The sequence below is a fragment of the Desmodus rotundus genome, chromosome 9 (genome assembly GCF_022682495.2).
Source record: "Desmodus rotundus isolate HL8 chromosome 9, HLdesRot8A.1, whole genome shotgun sequence".
NCBI lineage: Eukaryota > Metazoa > Chordata > Mammalia > Chiroptera > Phyllostomidae > Desmodus > Desmodus rotundus.
The window spans coordinates 58359950-58375472 of NC_071395.1; the positions used below are offsets into that span (position 1 = coordinate 58359950).

Below are 15523 nucleotides of genomic sequence, written 5' to 3' on the forward strand. Positions count from 1 at the left end.
ACTCCCAGGCTTCTCCCTGTGGCACCCATCAAAAGTGAATTCCATCACCATTAGCAGAACTCCAGACTATATCCAGGTTTCACCCATTTTTCCACCTATACTCCTTTTCTGTCCAGGATCTTACGCTGGCCCTTATCCTTCATGTCCTTGAGACTGGAAGGAACCTGCTCAGGTCTCTGGGTTTCCTGATGACTAGATAAAGACTGTGCATCTTTGGCAAGAATGCCTTGAAGGCAAGGGGATGTCCTCAAAGCACCCTCAGTACGGTGCCTGGGGCACCGCGTCTGTCCCATGGCTGGTGGTGGCCACCTTGGTCCCTCTGGGAGGCGGGCCTGCCTGGTTTCTCCAGTGCAGAGTCACCATTGTTTCTTTGCCAGAACAAACCATATGACATTTTTCTGAAATAGGAAGCGGAGGTTTCTTTCCTCCATGAGAGAGCTGAACCTCGGGACATCCTCAGCCATCAGGACTCTATCCGAGGAGCAGCCCCTCCTCGCCTGGAAGAAGGGGAAATTGAGGCCCACGGGGTTGGGGGAGATGTGTAAAGGATTGCACAGCCAGCTGGTGACAGTGCTGGGCAAGAATGAGTTCTTTTTCCTCCAAGTTCAAGGGGAAGCTCCCATGATCCCCCACCCCCACCCTACACACCCTTTCCCTCAAGTGTGTCTGGCCGCCCTGGGCTGTTTGCCTGAGGTTGATAAGCAGGGATCTCCAAGCCCTTGTTGAGGGCTGTGGGGCCAGGCCCCTGCTTGCTCTCCCCTTATCTCCAGAGGCAAGAGTGGAGGGGAGGGGCTGGCATATGGGGAAGAGGCAGAAGCAGAGCGAGGGTCCCCTGTAGGAGCCTGCCGTGAGCCCCCTGGGCTGGAAGGCAGGCTTTCCTGGGGCTGGGGGAGGGCATTCAGGCCTTGGAAACCCTGGAGAAGGGCGACCAGGGCCCTCAGCCAGCTGAGAGTGAGAGGGTGCCCAGGAGGAAGGCCCGGGACACATGAGCTTGTCCTGGGTCCTGAGCTGCCTGGGAGGTGGGCCAGGAGAGCTGGCCCCGAGGAGTCTGTAGGCCATCCCAATAGCAGTCCCTCACCTAGGCTGCACTGGTAGGAGAGGAGGCCTCAGGCCAGGTCCTGGAGAACACAAAACAAGGATGGGAATTCTACTGAGGGTGGGGACAGGAGGGGAAGTGATCGATGTTCACACACACTGGCATTTACTCACTTAGACGCCCTGGGCCAGCAGAAGGCAGGGGCTTCATGTGTCTTGGGAGACAGTGGCCTGGATGGTATTTGGGAAAGGGTATTTGATGAAGGGAGCTTTGCTGAATCTGTTCAAGAACAAGCTGAGTGGGGAGGGTCAGAAAGCCAGGCCCCACAGGGTAGGCCTGCCCAGATGGGCTCAGACCCAACTGGACGCCCTGCCCCAGCCCAGAGCTCCTGCCCTCTTCTCAGACCAGGTCCTTGCTCCTCAACAATGATCTATGTGACCTCCTGGTGCTCTTGATTGGAAACAAAAAGTGAACGGGACACGGTCCCTGCCTCAGGGGACTTCCAGATCAAAGGGGTGAAGGAGGGAGCTCCCATTGTGCCTGGGAGACTGAGGGGCCAAAGTAGGTCCTACCCAGACCTCATGGCCACAGGACCCTGTCCTGTGCCCCAGAGTGGGGAGGGGACACAGCAGGTGCTTCATGAGCATCGGAACAGCTGGAAAGACCCTGAGGGAGGGACAGTAGCTGAGTGTGGCTGGAGACCAGGTAGCAGCCAACAGCACTGGGAGGCCAGTGAGTGGGCTGGAATCAGCCTGTGGTCAGTCAAGCATGGACACAGTGTTGAGAACTTGAGAAGAGACTGGGCAGAACCAGATGGGCACTGGACAAAGCACTGTGCCAGCAGCCTGTGTGTGTGTGCATATGTAGGTATGTGTGCGAGAGTATGTCTATAGGTGTGTGTCTGTGTGCCTGCCTATGTGCACATGCCCGTGTGTGCGCACCCTCACATGTCGGTATATGTTCATGTGTCTATGCATGTAGGTGTGTCTGCAGGCATGTGCATGTGTGGTGTGTGTGTGGCTGTGTGGCCATGTGTATGTGAGAGTGAATGTGTGTATCTGTGAGTCAGTGTCTATGGTTGTGTGCATCTTTGTATACATGTATGTGTGCATTTGTGTCTGTGTGTGTATGCGAGTGTCTATGAGTGTGTCTGTGTGCACACATGTGTGCATTTATGTGTGTCTTTATGTCAGTGTGCCTGTGTGTGAGAGAGTGGCTATGGGTATATGTGTCTGTGTTTTGCGTGTGTGTGTCTCTGTGTGTCCTGTGCCTGTGTGTGCAGGGAACACATATGGATCGGGGAGGAAGCTGGAGGTTGGGGTGCGGGTCCCCACCAGGAGCTCCTTCTGGTCCTGGAGGGAGATGCTGAGGGCTGGACTCCTGGGGAAGGGCTGGGTGAACAGGATGGGCCCAGGCCCCTGAGGCAGCTTGCAGTTCAGGGTGGCCCCAAGCTGGCAATGGGAGGCCTTCTGGGATTTATAGTGAGGTGTGTGGCCCAGAGCTTCCTGGAAGCAGGGAGTCCAGGCCTGCTCTGGTCAGAGTCCAGGGAGGACCAGGGTGCCCACGGCCTTCACAGGGCTATCAGAAAGTGTTGGCACCTCTACAGAAAGAGTCACCAGAAGCCGACATGCGCACAGGGCCAGTGGGAGGCCAGAGGGGAGGGCACTTCCTCCAACACATTCCTAGTGAGTATGTTCTCGGTAGCTGAGGAAATGTGCATTTTTGGTGACAAGTGTGTGTGAATGTGAATGAAGCTGGGTGGGCGAGTCTGAGTGTGTGTGCACACGGGCCTGGGGCACATTAGCTCAGCTGCCAACCTGGATGCCCAGAACCTCTGCTCACTCCCCAGGTGGAGCCCAGCTACCCATACCCCTCCCAGAGCAGAAGCTCCTGGGCAAAGTGATGGAGTGAGGAGACAGCAGCACCACTCCCCCATGACTCTCCCACTGCCAAGAGGGCCCAGCAGGGCCTAAGCCTGCCTTGGATCCTCTGCCCAGGAGGAGCTTGGGGGACACAACAGAGCACTCGCTGGTGCCCTGGCCAGTCCTTTTCTCACATCATCTCTTCTGCTCCCTTCTCCCTCCTGCCTACTCAGGGCCTGAGGGGAGACAGGAGCCAGAGCCAAGAAAGGTAGGGTACAGGACCCCACATAAAGGCAGCAGAGACGCCTAAGGCACATCAGCCATCAGAGCCAAACCAAAGTTCAGTCTGGGCCTGCTAGGCTCCGAAACCCTGAGAGGTTTTTTGCTAGGTTTTTAAATTCTTGCTAGTTGCATGTAAGCTAAGTTCTGAGAGGCCATCTGGCTCCCTGCTGTTTGTTTCTCCAGCAGGGCTTGGCAAACAGCAGGTGCTCCCTATGCAAGCATGTGGAATGGTGAGTGAGGAGGAAGTGAGTTCCATCAGCTCCCCTGCGGACCCAGGGCAGCCCCACCCCCTCCTCCTGAGCTCAGAACCCATCTAAATGTTAGCACATATCCAGGAGGTAAAAGTTCTGCTGAGGGATGCCAGGCTGTCCCCCACATGCCCTGTGCTTCGCTCTCGTCCTGCCAGCCCAGCAGAATACCTCTGTGCCCTGCTTCCCCTCTGTCTGCTTCTACGTGTCCTTCAGGACTAGCTGCTTAAGGCTTCTGTCTACCACGGTCAGGCTAGGCCTCCCCTACCCAACAAGGTAGGTAGTGGACTCCCCTGGACTCCTTCACACACCTCTGTCTGTCTGATCCTGTTTCCTCACGGCTTCTTCCCAAGCTCCAGCCCTCCCACACTGCCCTTCTGCCCAACCAATGTCAATTCCTCTGACTCAGTTTTCCCATGTGTGGAAGCAAGAGGCTGCTTCCACACATGAGGCCCAGGCAGCTCCAATACCAGCTGTCCTGGGGCAGGCACCAGGCAGCCCTTGGCATCCCCAGACCCGAGCATGTGGAGCCAGCACAGGGTGAGGTGTGCACTGGGAGCTCGTGGTCCTCACAGTGCCTGGAGTCCAGGGTGCAGGAGGGGAAGATATGCAGGTGGAACAGCAGCACAGGCAGAAGTTCTGGGCAGGTCATCAGGCTGCTGGAAGCTCCAAGCACAAAATCCAGGCGGGGGGCTGGGAGGGGCTGCACCCCGGGGTGTCGAACCCCTGGGCATCAGGGTGCCTTAAACATGATTACTCTGAGAAGCATCATGCTCTTTTTCCAATTACTGCTAAACAGAATTCCATTTTATGGAGATGCCACAAATTTTAATGAAGATATAATTGACCTATGTACACATTATATTAGTTTCAGGTGCACAACATAATGATTTGATATGTGCATATATTGTGAAATGATCACCACCATAAGTAAAGGAACATCTATCACTTCACATAGTTGCTAATTTTTGTGTGATAATAACACTTAAGATTACTCTCAGCAACTTCCAGGTGTACAATACAGCAGTGTTAAGTACAGCCACCACCCTGTATGTTACATCCCAGGACTTATCTTATGCCGCAGTTTTTTATCCATTCACCTGTTGATAGACATTTGGGAGCTGCCAGTTGGGGCTGTTACAAATAAATCGGCCCTGACATTTGCTTCCTGGATTTTGTGTCAATGTGGGCTTCCTTCAGGGTAAACACCTGGGAGGTGATGACTGGTCAGGCAGGTATGGGTATTATTTTAGAAGCTGCCAAACTCTTCCCAAGAGGTGCCCCCATTTCCCTCCAGCCAGCAGTGCTCACAGTTCTCACCAGCATTCCCTGTGATCCTTGATTCTGATAACACCATCCCTGGGCTTTTCCCCACATGAGTGCTGTGCAGTAGCATCTCTTCTTGGGTTCCTTGTCCTTTGGTGGACTTTCATTGGGGAAGCTCTCCCTTCTCCTTGGGACCTCTGGGGACACGCACCCTTCGCCCCCAACCTCTGTTCCGCTGCTGTGTCCTGCCCACTGCATGCCTCTCTCTCTGCAGCCACCCGCGAGTCTGCCTTCGTGCACGCCATCGCCGCAGCTGGCGTGGCCTTCGCCGTGACACGCTCATGCGCCGAGGGCTCCGCTGCTATCTGCGGATGCAGCAGCCGTCACCTGGGCTCGCCTGGCCACGGCTGGAAGTGGGGCGGTTGCAGCGAGGACATGGATTTTGGCGGGATGGTGTCCAGGGAGTTCGCAGATGCGCGGGAGAACAGGCCCGACGCCCGCTCTGCCATGAACCGCCACAACAATGAGGCAGGACGCCAAGTAAGTCTGCGACCCTCCTAGGAGTGCACCTGGGGGTTCTCTGACTACTGCCCTGGGCATCCTAAGGTGTTGGGGGGCTCTCTGACTACTGTCCTGGGCATCCTGAGGTGTTGGAGGCCCTCTGACCACTGCCCTGTGCATCCTGGAGGGTTGGGGGGCGTCTGACCACTTCCCTGTGCATCCTGGGTTATTGGGGGCTCTCAGACCACTTTCCTGTACATCGTGAGGCATTGGGGAGCCTCTGGCCACTGCCCTCTGTGCCCTGGGAGTGCGCCAGGATGCCTTCTGAGCGCACCCCTGTGAGTCTCCAGGAAATCGAAGTTTCCTAAGCAGGGTGTGTGCCCTAGCTCCTTGAGGCTATGGAAGGGCAGTCTGCAGTGGCCAGGCTGGGGTTCTGCTCACCTCCCACCCAGGGCTGTCTGAAACACAGTGCTGTCCAGCTGCTCCACAAGTGTCTAGGGAAATCCCACAGAATGACAGGTCCACCTCCAGAGTTAGGGTCACAAGGAAGGAGGGGTGGGATAAAGACCTGCCTTGCAGGAGCTCCTGCAGAGCCAGAGAGACAGCCAGGTGGCCACAGCGCAATGTGGGAAGCTCTGCAATGAGGAGATGCACACACACAAGGTGACTGGGCACAGCAGAGGGTCCAGACCCAGACTGGAGTCTCAAAAAAGGCTTCTGCTGTGAAGGGTGGTGAGTGGAGAAATGCAGAATAATGGCAGTTATCTAGGTGGGGAGGCCAGGAGAGCCTCTGAGCAGCCCAGAGGTGAGACTGCACGTGAATTAGTTTGGGTAGAATATGGAGAGCAGAAGGAGGAAAGAGAATTTGGGGGACAGAGAGGCTGGTGGGACCCAGCTGTGAGGGTTTTGTGACCTTCTGGGTCAGAAGGTCAGTGGGAAGCTGATAGAGGACAGACTGCTGATAGAAAGTGACTGCGTAGGGATCTAGAGGTGTCCAGAAGATTTAGCATCACACAGATAGCACTGGCTTTGCCCAGTAGAACCAGGGGATTGCAGAGGGCTAAGAAGCGAACAGGGACATTAAACTTCCAACCACAGGGGCCGCATGAGTCAGACTTGTCTTCCTGCTGAAGAAAAATATACATGCAGCCTGGAATATAAAAAGTGCCTTGTTAAAAGTAAAGAATGCTCACCTGTATACTGTCACCTGATTGATCACAGGGAAGACAATGTGGTACAGAGAAAATGGGCTTTTCAATAAATGGTGCTCAGTTAATCGAATCACAACATGGAAAAAAATTACCTTGGCCCCTACCTCACACCATATATCAAATCAGTTACAAACCCAGATGGGAATGGTAAAACAAACAGACAAATGCTTAGAAAAAAACATGGGAGACATCTTCGGGGTAGGCAAAGATTTATTAAATAGGCCAAAGAAAAATATAATAATGTGGATTTCAGAATGTCTATTCATTAAAGATACTACCATGAAACTGAAAACACAACCCACATAGGAGGAGATTATATTTCCAAAAATATATGAAAGCTATAATATAAAAAGAACTCTACAAATTAATTTTTCAAAAGGCAGATAACCCAATAGAAAAGTTGGCTGAACAAACAGAAAGCTACTCCACAAAAGAAAAACACAGAAGTGGTCAAAAAATATAGGGAAAGGTGCTCAATATCATCAGCCATCAAGAAAATGCTATCAGAGCCATTGCCCTGAAAAAAGGGAGGATGACCACTGGAAGGGAGCATGATGGGAGTTTCTGAGGAGCTGGTGATTTGTGAAATTTTGTCATGTTTTGGCTTGTGACATATATACATTTTTGTATATTACACTTCCATAAAATGATTTTAAGTGTCAAATAACTAACTATAGAGTGAGGGATTAATAATCCCAAATCTAAAAGACAAGACCCTGAGCCTAGTACCTAGGGTAGCTTTTGTCCAGGGGTCATTTGCTGATGTGAAAGGAAGTACATACACTGAGCTGCACTTCCATGGCCTCCCAGAACTAAGGGCCCCACCAAGGGTGGTGTCTCTGGGAAATCACTGCTCCATTTAGGACCCTAGGGAGTAAACCAGAAGTAGACCAGCTCTTGTACATATGTTCAGGCTTAAAAAAAATTCTCAGGACATTAGAATGAATTAAGGTGATCCCAAATGCTGGTACACTCATGCACCTGGAAAAAGCCCACAGATCCTCTTTGGAGGATGATAACTTGAGCTAGGCCAAAAATAGTTTCTACAGATAATTTTTCAAACACAATGTCCAACACATAAGCAAAGATAACCTGTCACATGAGCTGATGACATAATGAATGAGTGGTAATTAGAAAAAAACAACAGAAGCAGGACTCCAATACTAGAATGCTTAAACATAGATTATCAGGAAAAAAAATATGCTTACTTATATTCGTAAGGCTGAAATGCAAGGTTGAACCTTTCAGCAGGGAACTGAAAACTATAAGAGGTAATGTAATCGACTGGGAAAGAGTCACATAGAAATTGTAGAAACTGAAGAATGAAATCCAATTTACAAGTGTTTCCCTCTGCACCCTCCTAGACACCCACAAAAATGACAGTGAATGAATTTTAACATGAATAAACAGACTTGAGAACATAGAAACAGAAGAAGTGACAGTGGCAACAAAATTTTGAAAGCTAGAAAGCAAATAGAAGAGCATTCAATGTCTCAGTAGACCCAAGCAAGCTGAGTCTGAAGTCAATAGAGGAGAAATCTGAGACACAACCCAGGAATTACTAGCATAAGGTGTCTTGAGAAGCAGAGATAAATGTGGGGCTGAAAATAAGAGGTGGGTTGAAAGTCTATTTTATTTTTTTAAAGTTTTATTTATTTATTTTTAGAGAGAGGGGAAGGAAGAGAGAAAGAGAGGGAGAGAAACATCAATGTGTGGTTGCCCCTCGCGCGCCCCCTACTGGGGACCTGGCCTGCAACCCAGGCATGTGCCCTGATTATATATGGAGCCAGCGACCCTTTGGTTCACAGGCTGACATTCAATCCACTGAACCACACCAGCCAGGGTGAAAGTCTATCTGAAAAGTCTATTTTAACCCATCAGCTCTTTGGTCCAATTCCTTGCACCTAGGCAACACCTCTCCTTTACCAGAAGTCTGCAGGTTTACTCTCTAAAAAAAGTAAAGCAGGGGGTGTCTGGACTGTTGGAGCCCCAAGCACAGCTAAGAGTGAGGCCACCCAAGTGAAAATAGTCTATCTATGTACATATTTCTCTTCCTAATCTCCTGATGCAGCAGGGAAGTTTGATCACCCTCCAGGCAGGAAAATGGAAGGTTCTGCCTTGGAAATCAGATGAACTCAGGAAAAGAGATTTAACTTCTCCAATGAAACAATACAGCCAGGTCACTCTGGGGCAAGGGCCCAAGTTGGCAAGCCACTCCTGGGCACAGGAACTTCCAGCAAGATTTTTAGTGCCCCGCTTTTAAACATAAGCAGACAACCAAGGACCACCAGACACCCGAGGAAGCCTGCAGCAACCACAAAGGTAAAGACAAAAACAAAGAAACAAGATCCAAACTTATGGGAAAGAGATGTTGTAAAGAGATGAAAATGTCAAAAACTATCACTACCCCCAGAGAGATAAGAGACACTGTACCCATGAAAGTGGAACAGGATGATAATTTAAGAGAACATTTGGAAGGGGGAAAAGAGCTCTTAGAAATTAAAAATAGGACAGCAGAAACAGAACTCTCAACAGAAAGGTTGGAAGATAGTTGGAACGCTTTTCTACAAAGCAGAGGAAAAAGACAAAGAGATGGAAAGTAGGGAAGAAGAGAAAATATGGAGGCTCTGTCCAAGAGAGACAATGGTGAACATGAAGAGGAGGAAGTTGGCACAGAAATAAGGCAGGAAGATTCAGGACTGGAGATCGCAGGTTGCAGACCACACAGGCCCAGGAAGTGACTGGCACAAGAAAGGGAGCCCCACACCAGCTGATGGCACAGACACAGCCTCCAGGCTGTGTGGGAGAAGGCGGGGCTCATGCAAAGTATCAGCAGTCAAAATGGCATCAGAGTTTCTGAGAACAATATGAATGCTGGAATAAAATGGAGCAATGTTTCAGAATTCTGTGGGGAAAAGTTTTTTAGCCAAGAATTTTATGCCCAGCTAAACCATTTTTTTCCCAAGTATAGCAAAAGTAGCAGAGTAGCAAAGATTTGTTTCCAGACCTGCATATTTCATAAAATATACCAGAAGACCTCTCAAAAGGATGTTTCCAAATGAAATCTATAAGACACCTGGTGTTTGAATGTCTTGAAGAAGATATTCAGACAAATAAAGGAGAGCTTGAGACTGAATCCTTCATATATATACTTAAAAACCAACAACAAAACATCTTGTAGGAAAGGAAAAGTAATCGTAACACATTACACAGCTCCACTGAGATGACATTTAACAGTCCCAATCCCATCAGCGCTAAATATCGATCTAGCTAGAAGTATGCTCTAGTTCTTAGGGCAGGGAGAGGTTGGGCATGTGCATCAGTGCAATGGGGTGGTGAGAGGTCCCGAGACAATGCCAAACTCCAGGCTTGTGAGAGGTACAAGGCACTGCAGTGGGGGTGCGGGGGAGTGTCAGGAAAGTGTGTGAGAGTGGGCACAGAACTCCTGTTGTTCTTAACAGATATTAGGAAATATCGGGTTCTTTAAAGTAGATACATAAATATCTTTGATAAAGTCAAAGTAAAACAAGATACTAAGGAGGCAGAGGTGGGAAGCAGCTGCTCCCATTTGGAAATTCTTGGCCACAAAAGAGAAGAGGACAGAGATTAGACAGAAATGGACTGGTGTGTGGGGCAACTAACAGACACCCTGCAGGAAAGGGCCAGTATGAAAGGGAAGAGTTGAAACAGCAGGGAGAGGGAGTGGAGTGGGTGGGGCCAGGGTCTGGATGCAGAGCCCACCTGAAGCCTTAGCCCAGCACCATCCAAAAGGAGTGCACTGAAAACCGCATATGTGTGATAAATTTTCTATTAGCTACATTTTAAAAGAAAACAGCTGACATTCATTTAATACTAAATTTTATATAACCCACTATACCCAACATGTCATTTCAATAATGCAATCAATGTTAAAATCATGTATGAGATATTTTATGCCCTTTTCATGTATGAAGTCTGGGGACTTACAGCAACTGTGTGTGGTCTGCACTCACAGAGTTTCTCAGTTTGGAGCAGCCACATCTCAGGGGCTCCCAGTGGTGCTGCCCACCATAGTGGACAAGGCAACCTTAGGTCTGATTAGGTCACCCACACCCACCCCTTCCCCCTAAGAGAGAAGGGAAGAGAACCTGGGCTTCCCACAGGGAGAAAGAAACACACACTCCTCAGCCAGGCCCTACCCTCTGTCCACACTCAGGTCCCCAAGGTCCCCACAGCTTTATCCCCTGCACTGCCTCACTCCTCCTCTTCCCACTCCCATACAGTCCAAGAACCCAGCGTCCTGGGCCCTGAAGGGTACCCAAGGCAAGCCATCCCATCACCCATGCTCAGGTAGGCCCCAGCCTTGCTACCAGCCCACGTACACCTGTGGGCCATGGTCTTGGGTTTTACAGGTCAGAGGTAACCTGTAGGCCTTCCTCCTTCCTGCCTGCACTGACACCAGAACGTTACAGCCTGGCTGCCTTCACTCTGTCATAGATGCTAAAGAATTAGACCCAGCCTACGGTAAAGCAGGGAGGCTGCCCCCCTCCCGGGGCTTCGGATTGGCCAGGGGAGGCGCACGGAGGGGACTGGTACTGCGGGGCCCATGGAGAAGGCACCTGCTCTGCCTGGGAGCCCCAGATGCTTTATAGAGTAGGCAGATGGACTTGGTTTGCCCGGTGCGCCTGGAGGCGGGGGCGGCAGGCCAGGAGCCGGGTCCTGGGAGAGCGTCTCACGCAGACGCACTGGGGAGTGCACTGCTCTGACGCCCCCGCCCGCGCTTCCACAGGCCATCGCCAGTCACATGCATCTCAAGTGCAAGTGCCACGGGCTGTCGGGGAGCTGCGAGGTGAAGACCTGCTGGTGGTCGCAGCCCGACTTCCGCGCCATCGGCGACTTCCTCAAGGACAAGTACGACAGCGCCTCGGAAATGGTGGTGGAGAAACACCGAGAGTCGCGCGGCTGGGTGGAGACGCTGCGGCCACGCTACACCTACTTCAAGGTGCCCACGGAGCGCGACCTGGTCTACTACGAGGCGTCGCCCAACTTCTGCGAGCCCAATCCCGAAACCGGCTCCTTCGGCACGCGTGACCGCACCTGCAACGTGAGCTCGCCAGGCATCGACGGCTGCGACCTGCTGTGCTGCGGCCGCGGGCACAACGCGCGCGCGGAGCAGCGCCTGGAGAAATGCCTCTGCGTCTTCCACTGGTGCTGCTACGTTAGCTGCCAGGAGTGCGCACGCCTCTACGACGTGCACACCTGCAAGTAGCTGCGCGCCAGGCTCGGGCGGGGTCCTCCAGGGTAGGGCAGGGAGGGGGCTGTGGAGTGGTGGCGGGGGTCCTCCGGGAGATCCTCCCAGGATGGGGCGGGGCTCTGGGGGGGGGGGGAGGCATTTGGATGGGGGCGGGTCCTCTCTAGGGGCGGGGATCGCGAGCAGGGGATTCAGCCCCGCCGCCACCTCCAACGCAGCCCACTGGTAAGATTCCATCCACCCCACCTTCTCTGTGTAGAGCAGCTCTCTTGGCAGACCAGCAGCCGAGACCCCCGTACCCCACCTCTTCCTCTGAAGTCTGGAGACCAGGACCGTCCAAGTCTGGCGCTCTGGAAAGGTTCTGGCGCCCGGAGGGCTGTGTCACTCCTTCCTCAGCCTGGCCTCTGCCAGCGCTCCTGGCCAAGAATCCTACGGAGAGAGCCCTCGACTTGCAGAGCCCCAGCAAGAACCAGCCTGGCCTGGGAGAAAGAGGGGTTCTGGAGGCGGAGGCGAGCAGAAGGCTGGGCGCTGAAACCTGGCTCTGCCCTGGCTGTCATGAATGGGACATCAGACACCCAGGGGCTCTTCCCAGTGACTGTTCTGCTGTCGCCCACGCCCCCGCCAGGCCTACTGTTGGCCTGGTCAGCTGTTGCCTCTGCTTTTCGGCTGATAGAACATCCCACTGTGGGGCCCTCCCTTCCTCGAGGGTGTCTCACCAAAACCCCCTCCCGTCTACAGCAGAGGAGCGCAGCCTGCTGTCCCAGCACTGCCAGGCCTTCCTTTTGTCCTCAGCACCTCCCCAACCTTCCTCATCCACAGCCCAGACCCCAAGTCCGCCCAGCCTGCTGGACTGCACCATCCCAGCTCCATCATCCTGCCTTGGAGGCTCATTTGGGGTAGGGTGGGGTTGTTTGGCATGTTTTGGTAGGAACAGCCACACCTGTGCTGCTGCAGAGGACCCACATCCCCCAGTGGGTGGTCTCCCCTCCCAGCCCTGGTGGTTTGGACTTATCCCCAGGTCCTCCTGCTGCAGTGACAATGTGCTAGACATACCATGCTGGCCACTGTCCCAGAGCACCTGGCAGGCCACTCAACTCCCCTCACCTTCTGACTCATCCACCCAATGCAGGAAGGACAGGCCTCTGGACCCCTCAGCCACCGCCCATGCTGGGCCTCTCCTCACTCAGACTCTGCCACTGTGAAACGTCCCCTAGTCCCCAAGGGCCCACCGTCCAGGCTGGGGGAGGAGACCAGCCAGGCAGGGATGACCTGCATGCCTCCAAGGACAAGACCTTCCCCTGCCTTGAATTTTGTGTTTTTGATTTTAATTTTTTTATTTCCAATGCTGCTATATCTACCATACACTGGAGCTAGACAAACAGATGTGTTGTTATTTTTTTTTCTTTTCTTTCTGTGAAAGAAATTATTTTAGCCATAGCTGTGAGTTCCAAACAATGGGGAAGTAAAAGACAAAAAAACAAAACGCAGAAACAACCAAACGCTGTGGATTGTGCTGGATTTCTGGTAGTGGGTTGGCAAGGATATGGAGGTTGGCTCAGTGGCGACCTCTGGGGCAGGAGACACTCATGGGCCAGGGGAGGAGGTGGTTGGCATGCACCTCAGAGACTCCTGGGGCCTAAGAGGTGGCTTCTAGAGGCCAGGAGGGACTGACACACCAAGGAAAGGAGGACCTGGCCAGTGGTGCTGAGGTCTGGGACTAGGGAACTGGACCCAAGCAGAAGGCTCAGGGTGGAGGAGGCAGGCTGCAGGGAGGAGGAAGAGGAAGCCTGCCTGCTACAGGGGTGGTACAATGCAGTAAGCAGGTGGGAGGCCCCACAAAAGTCAGTGGAGCAGTGGGACATCCACCAAGTCAGACAAAAGCTACTTCCCCAAATGTCCATGACACTCAGCTGACATTCTGGTGCTGGCTCTGTGTTTGAGGACATGGTCTCTGTGTGGGGTATCCCAAGGCCACACCTTTGCTTCTTCAAGCTGGGTGCAGGGTCCCTGCACCTCCCTCTGCCCTTCTGAGATCCCCACCACCACCTCTTGAGCCCTGCCCTAGTCTCCAGCCAGACTCAAAAGGGAGGGAGGAAGCTGAGGAGAGAGCATGGACAGGCTGGGACAGGTGGAGGGTGAGGACCATAAAGGGGAAGCTGAGGGCAGAGGCCCAACCCCCACCCTCTCAGAGCTCAGGCCCTATACAGGCTATTTGCTGGAAGGAAGGAGGTGGGGGGCAGGAGGAGGCCTCACAAGGAACCCCCTGCCAGCTAAGGGTGGACAGAGGGAGCCCAATGCAGCCATTTGTGGGGTGGGGAGGGAGGAGTAGTCTGCGTAGCTTTGAGGGGCAGAGCCTGCCCATGACACTCACCACCACTCCAGCTTTTTCTAAGAGGAGCCCCCAGAGCTCCCAGATCTTGGTGTAGGCTGACTTCTGCTCTGGGGACATGTACCCCCACTGACCCTCTCAGTCCTTCAGCCCCCCATTGTCTCTGCTCCCCACCACTGCCCTTGGGCACAGACACCAACCTGGGCCCTACCTAGGAGCCCACACCTGCCCCAGGTCAACTCCACACCCAGCATACACACTTGGCCAGAGCCCTCGTGAGCACAACACACCTGCCACTGGAACATCAGGGCCACTAAAGGCCCAGGAAGTAAAGGCCACCCTCTGCTGGCAGAGAGCAGCTGCTGGCTTGGCAGAGGGTCCTAGAACAGTACGTACAGATGCAAATCAGGCGGTCCTGGAAGGGGGGTGAGGATGCAGAGCAGGGGTGTCTTGGATGGGGATAGGCAGAGGGCAGGGGGTCCTGGATGAGGATGTGCAGACCCAGGGCAGGGGCAGGGATATCTACTGCCAACCATGGCCTGTGCTGGAAGAAAGCTGTGGGATCGTGTGGGGAGAAGCCTGGTAGATAGAGTGAAGTTGGCAAAAGGAAGCCTGGTGGTGGGAGGGCATGGCCTTGATCATCAAGACAGGACCTGGGCAGAGGCCCCACTTGCCTGTACCCCCTCATTTCTTACAGCCACAGGGTCCTTGCCGGAGGCTCCAAGCCACTGAAGACAGAGCTAGATGGGCCCAGTGGAGCAAGAACGGGACAAACCCACAGCTCTGGACTCCCAGCATCCCTCCCTGGCCTTCATTGGCTGGCATCCCCATAGCCCACCTTAAGCCCACAGCCTCAGTGGCTCAGGGCTGCTGCTCCCCCAACAAGCCTACCCCAGGCTGGTCACCTACTGCTCTGGGGCCACATTGACCACCAGAGATTCTCAACTGGGTCCCGAGAGGACAGTCAGGGCCAGAGGGGCTACAGGCAGGTGCTCTATAAACAGGGAACCCAGGACTCAGTGCTGGGGTGGAGGGCTGGAGCACTGGAGGCCATCCCCTCACCCCCTGGGGCTCAGTCACCATCACAGGGACCTTGGCTCTCACAGCCTGCCAGGCCATCCTGGGCAACACTCTGCACAAGAGTCAGGCCCTGCAGTTGGGTGTATCAGGTACTCCTTCAAGCCACCTGTGGGCCTGTCACAGTGCAGACAGCACAGACATGCAGCACCTGAGTCAGGGGCTGGGCAGGAGCCACACTAATTGGCACCTGCTGAGAATCAGGGGCCAGGGGCTCTGCAGATGAAAGGGCCCAAGAGCCCAGCTGGGCATGGGTGGGGCTGGCCTATGAAGGGAGACAAGATGGGACCACGCTAGGGGTCAATGTAGAGATCGGTCCTGCCTCTCTGGTCTCCGCACCTCTGAGTCATAGGACTGTAAACCCCCAGCATCAGGATCTGTCTGGCCAGGGCCCAGAGAGGGAGTAGCACTGGCTTGAGGACACAGCATATCAGGGACCCAGTCTGGCCTCTAGGTGCTGGACCCTGAGGCCCAGCTTCAG

General features: G+C 53.5%; 1 protein-coding gene across 1 annotated transcript in view; it reads left to right on the forward strand.

Moving 5' to 3' along the window:
• WNT3A (Wnt family member 3A) overlaps positions 1-11687 on the forward strand; it is a 40821-nt gene extending 29134 nt beyond the window's left edge. Inside the window, exons 3-4 of the mRNA XM_024560603.3 lie at positions 4969-5234; positions 11175-11687. Coding sequence (XP_024416371.2) covers positions 4969-5234; positions 11175-11654 — 746 coding nt within the window. The 3' untranslated portion in view covers positions 11655-11687. The remainder of the gene's footprint in view (positions 1-4968; positions 5235-11174) is intronic.
• Positions 11688-15523: the final 3836 nt, after the last annotated feature.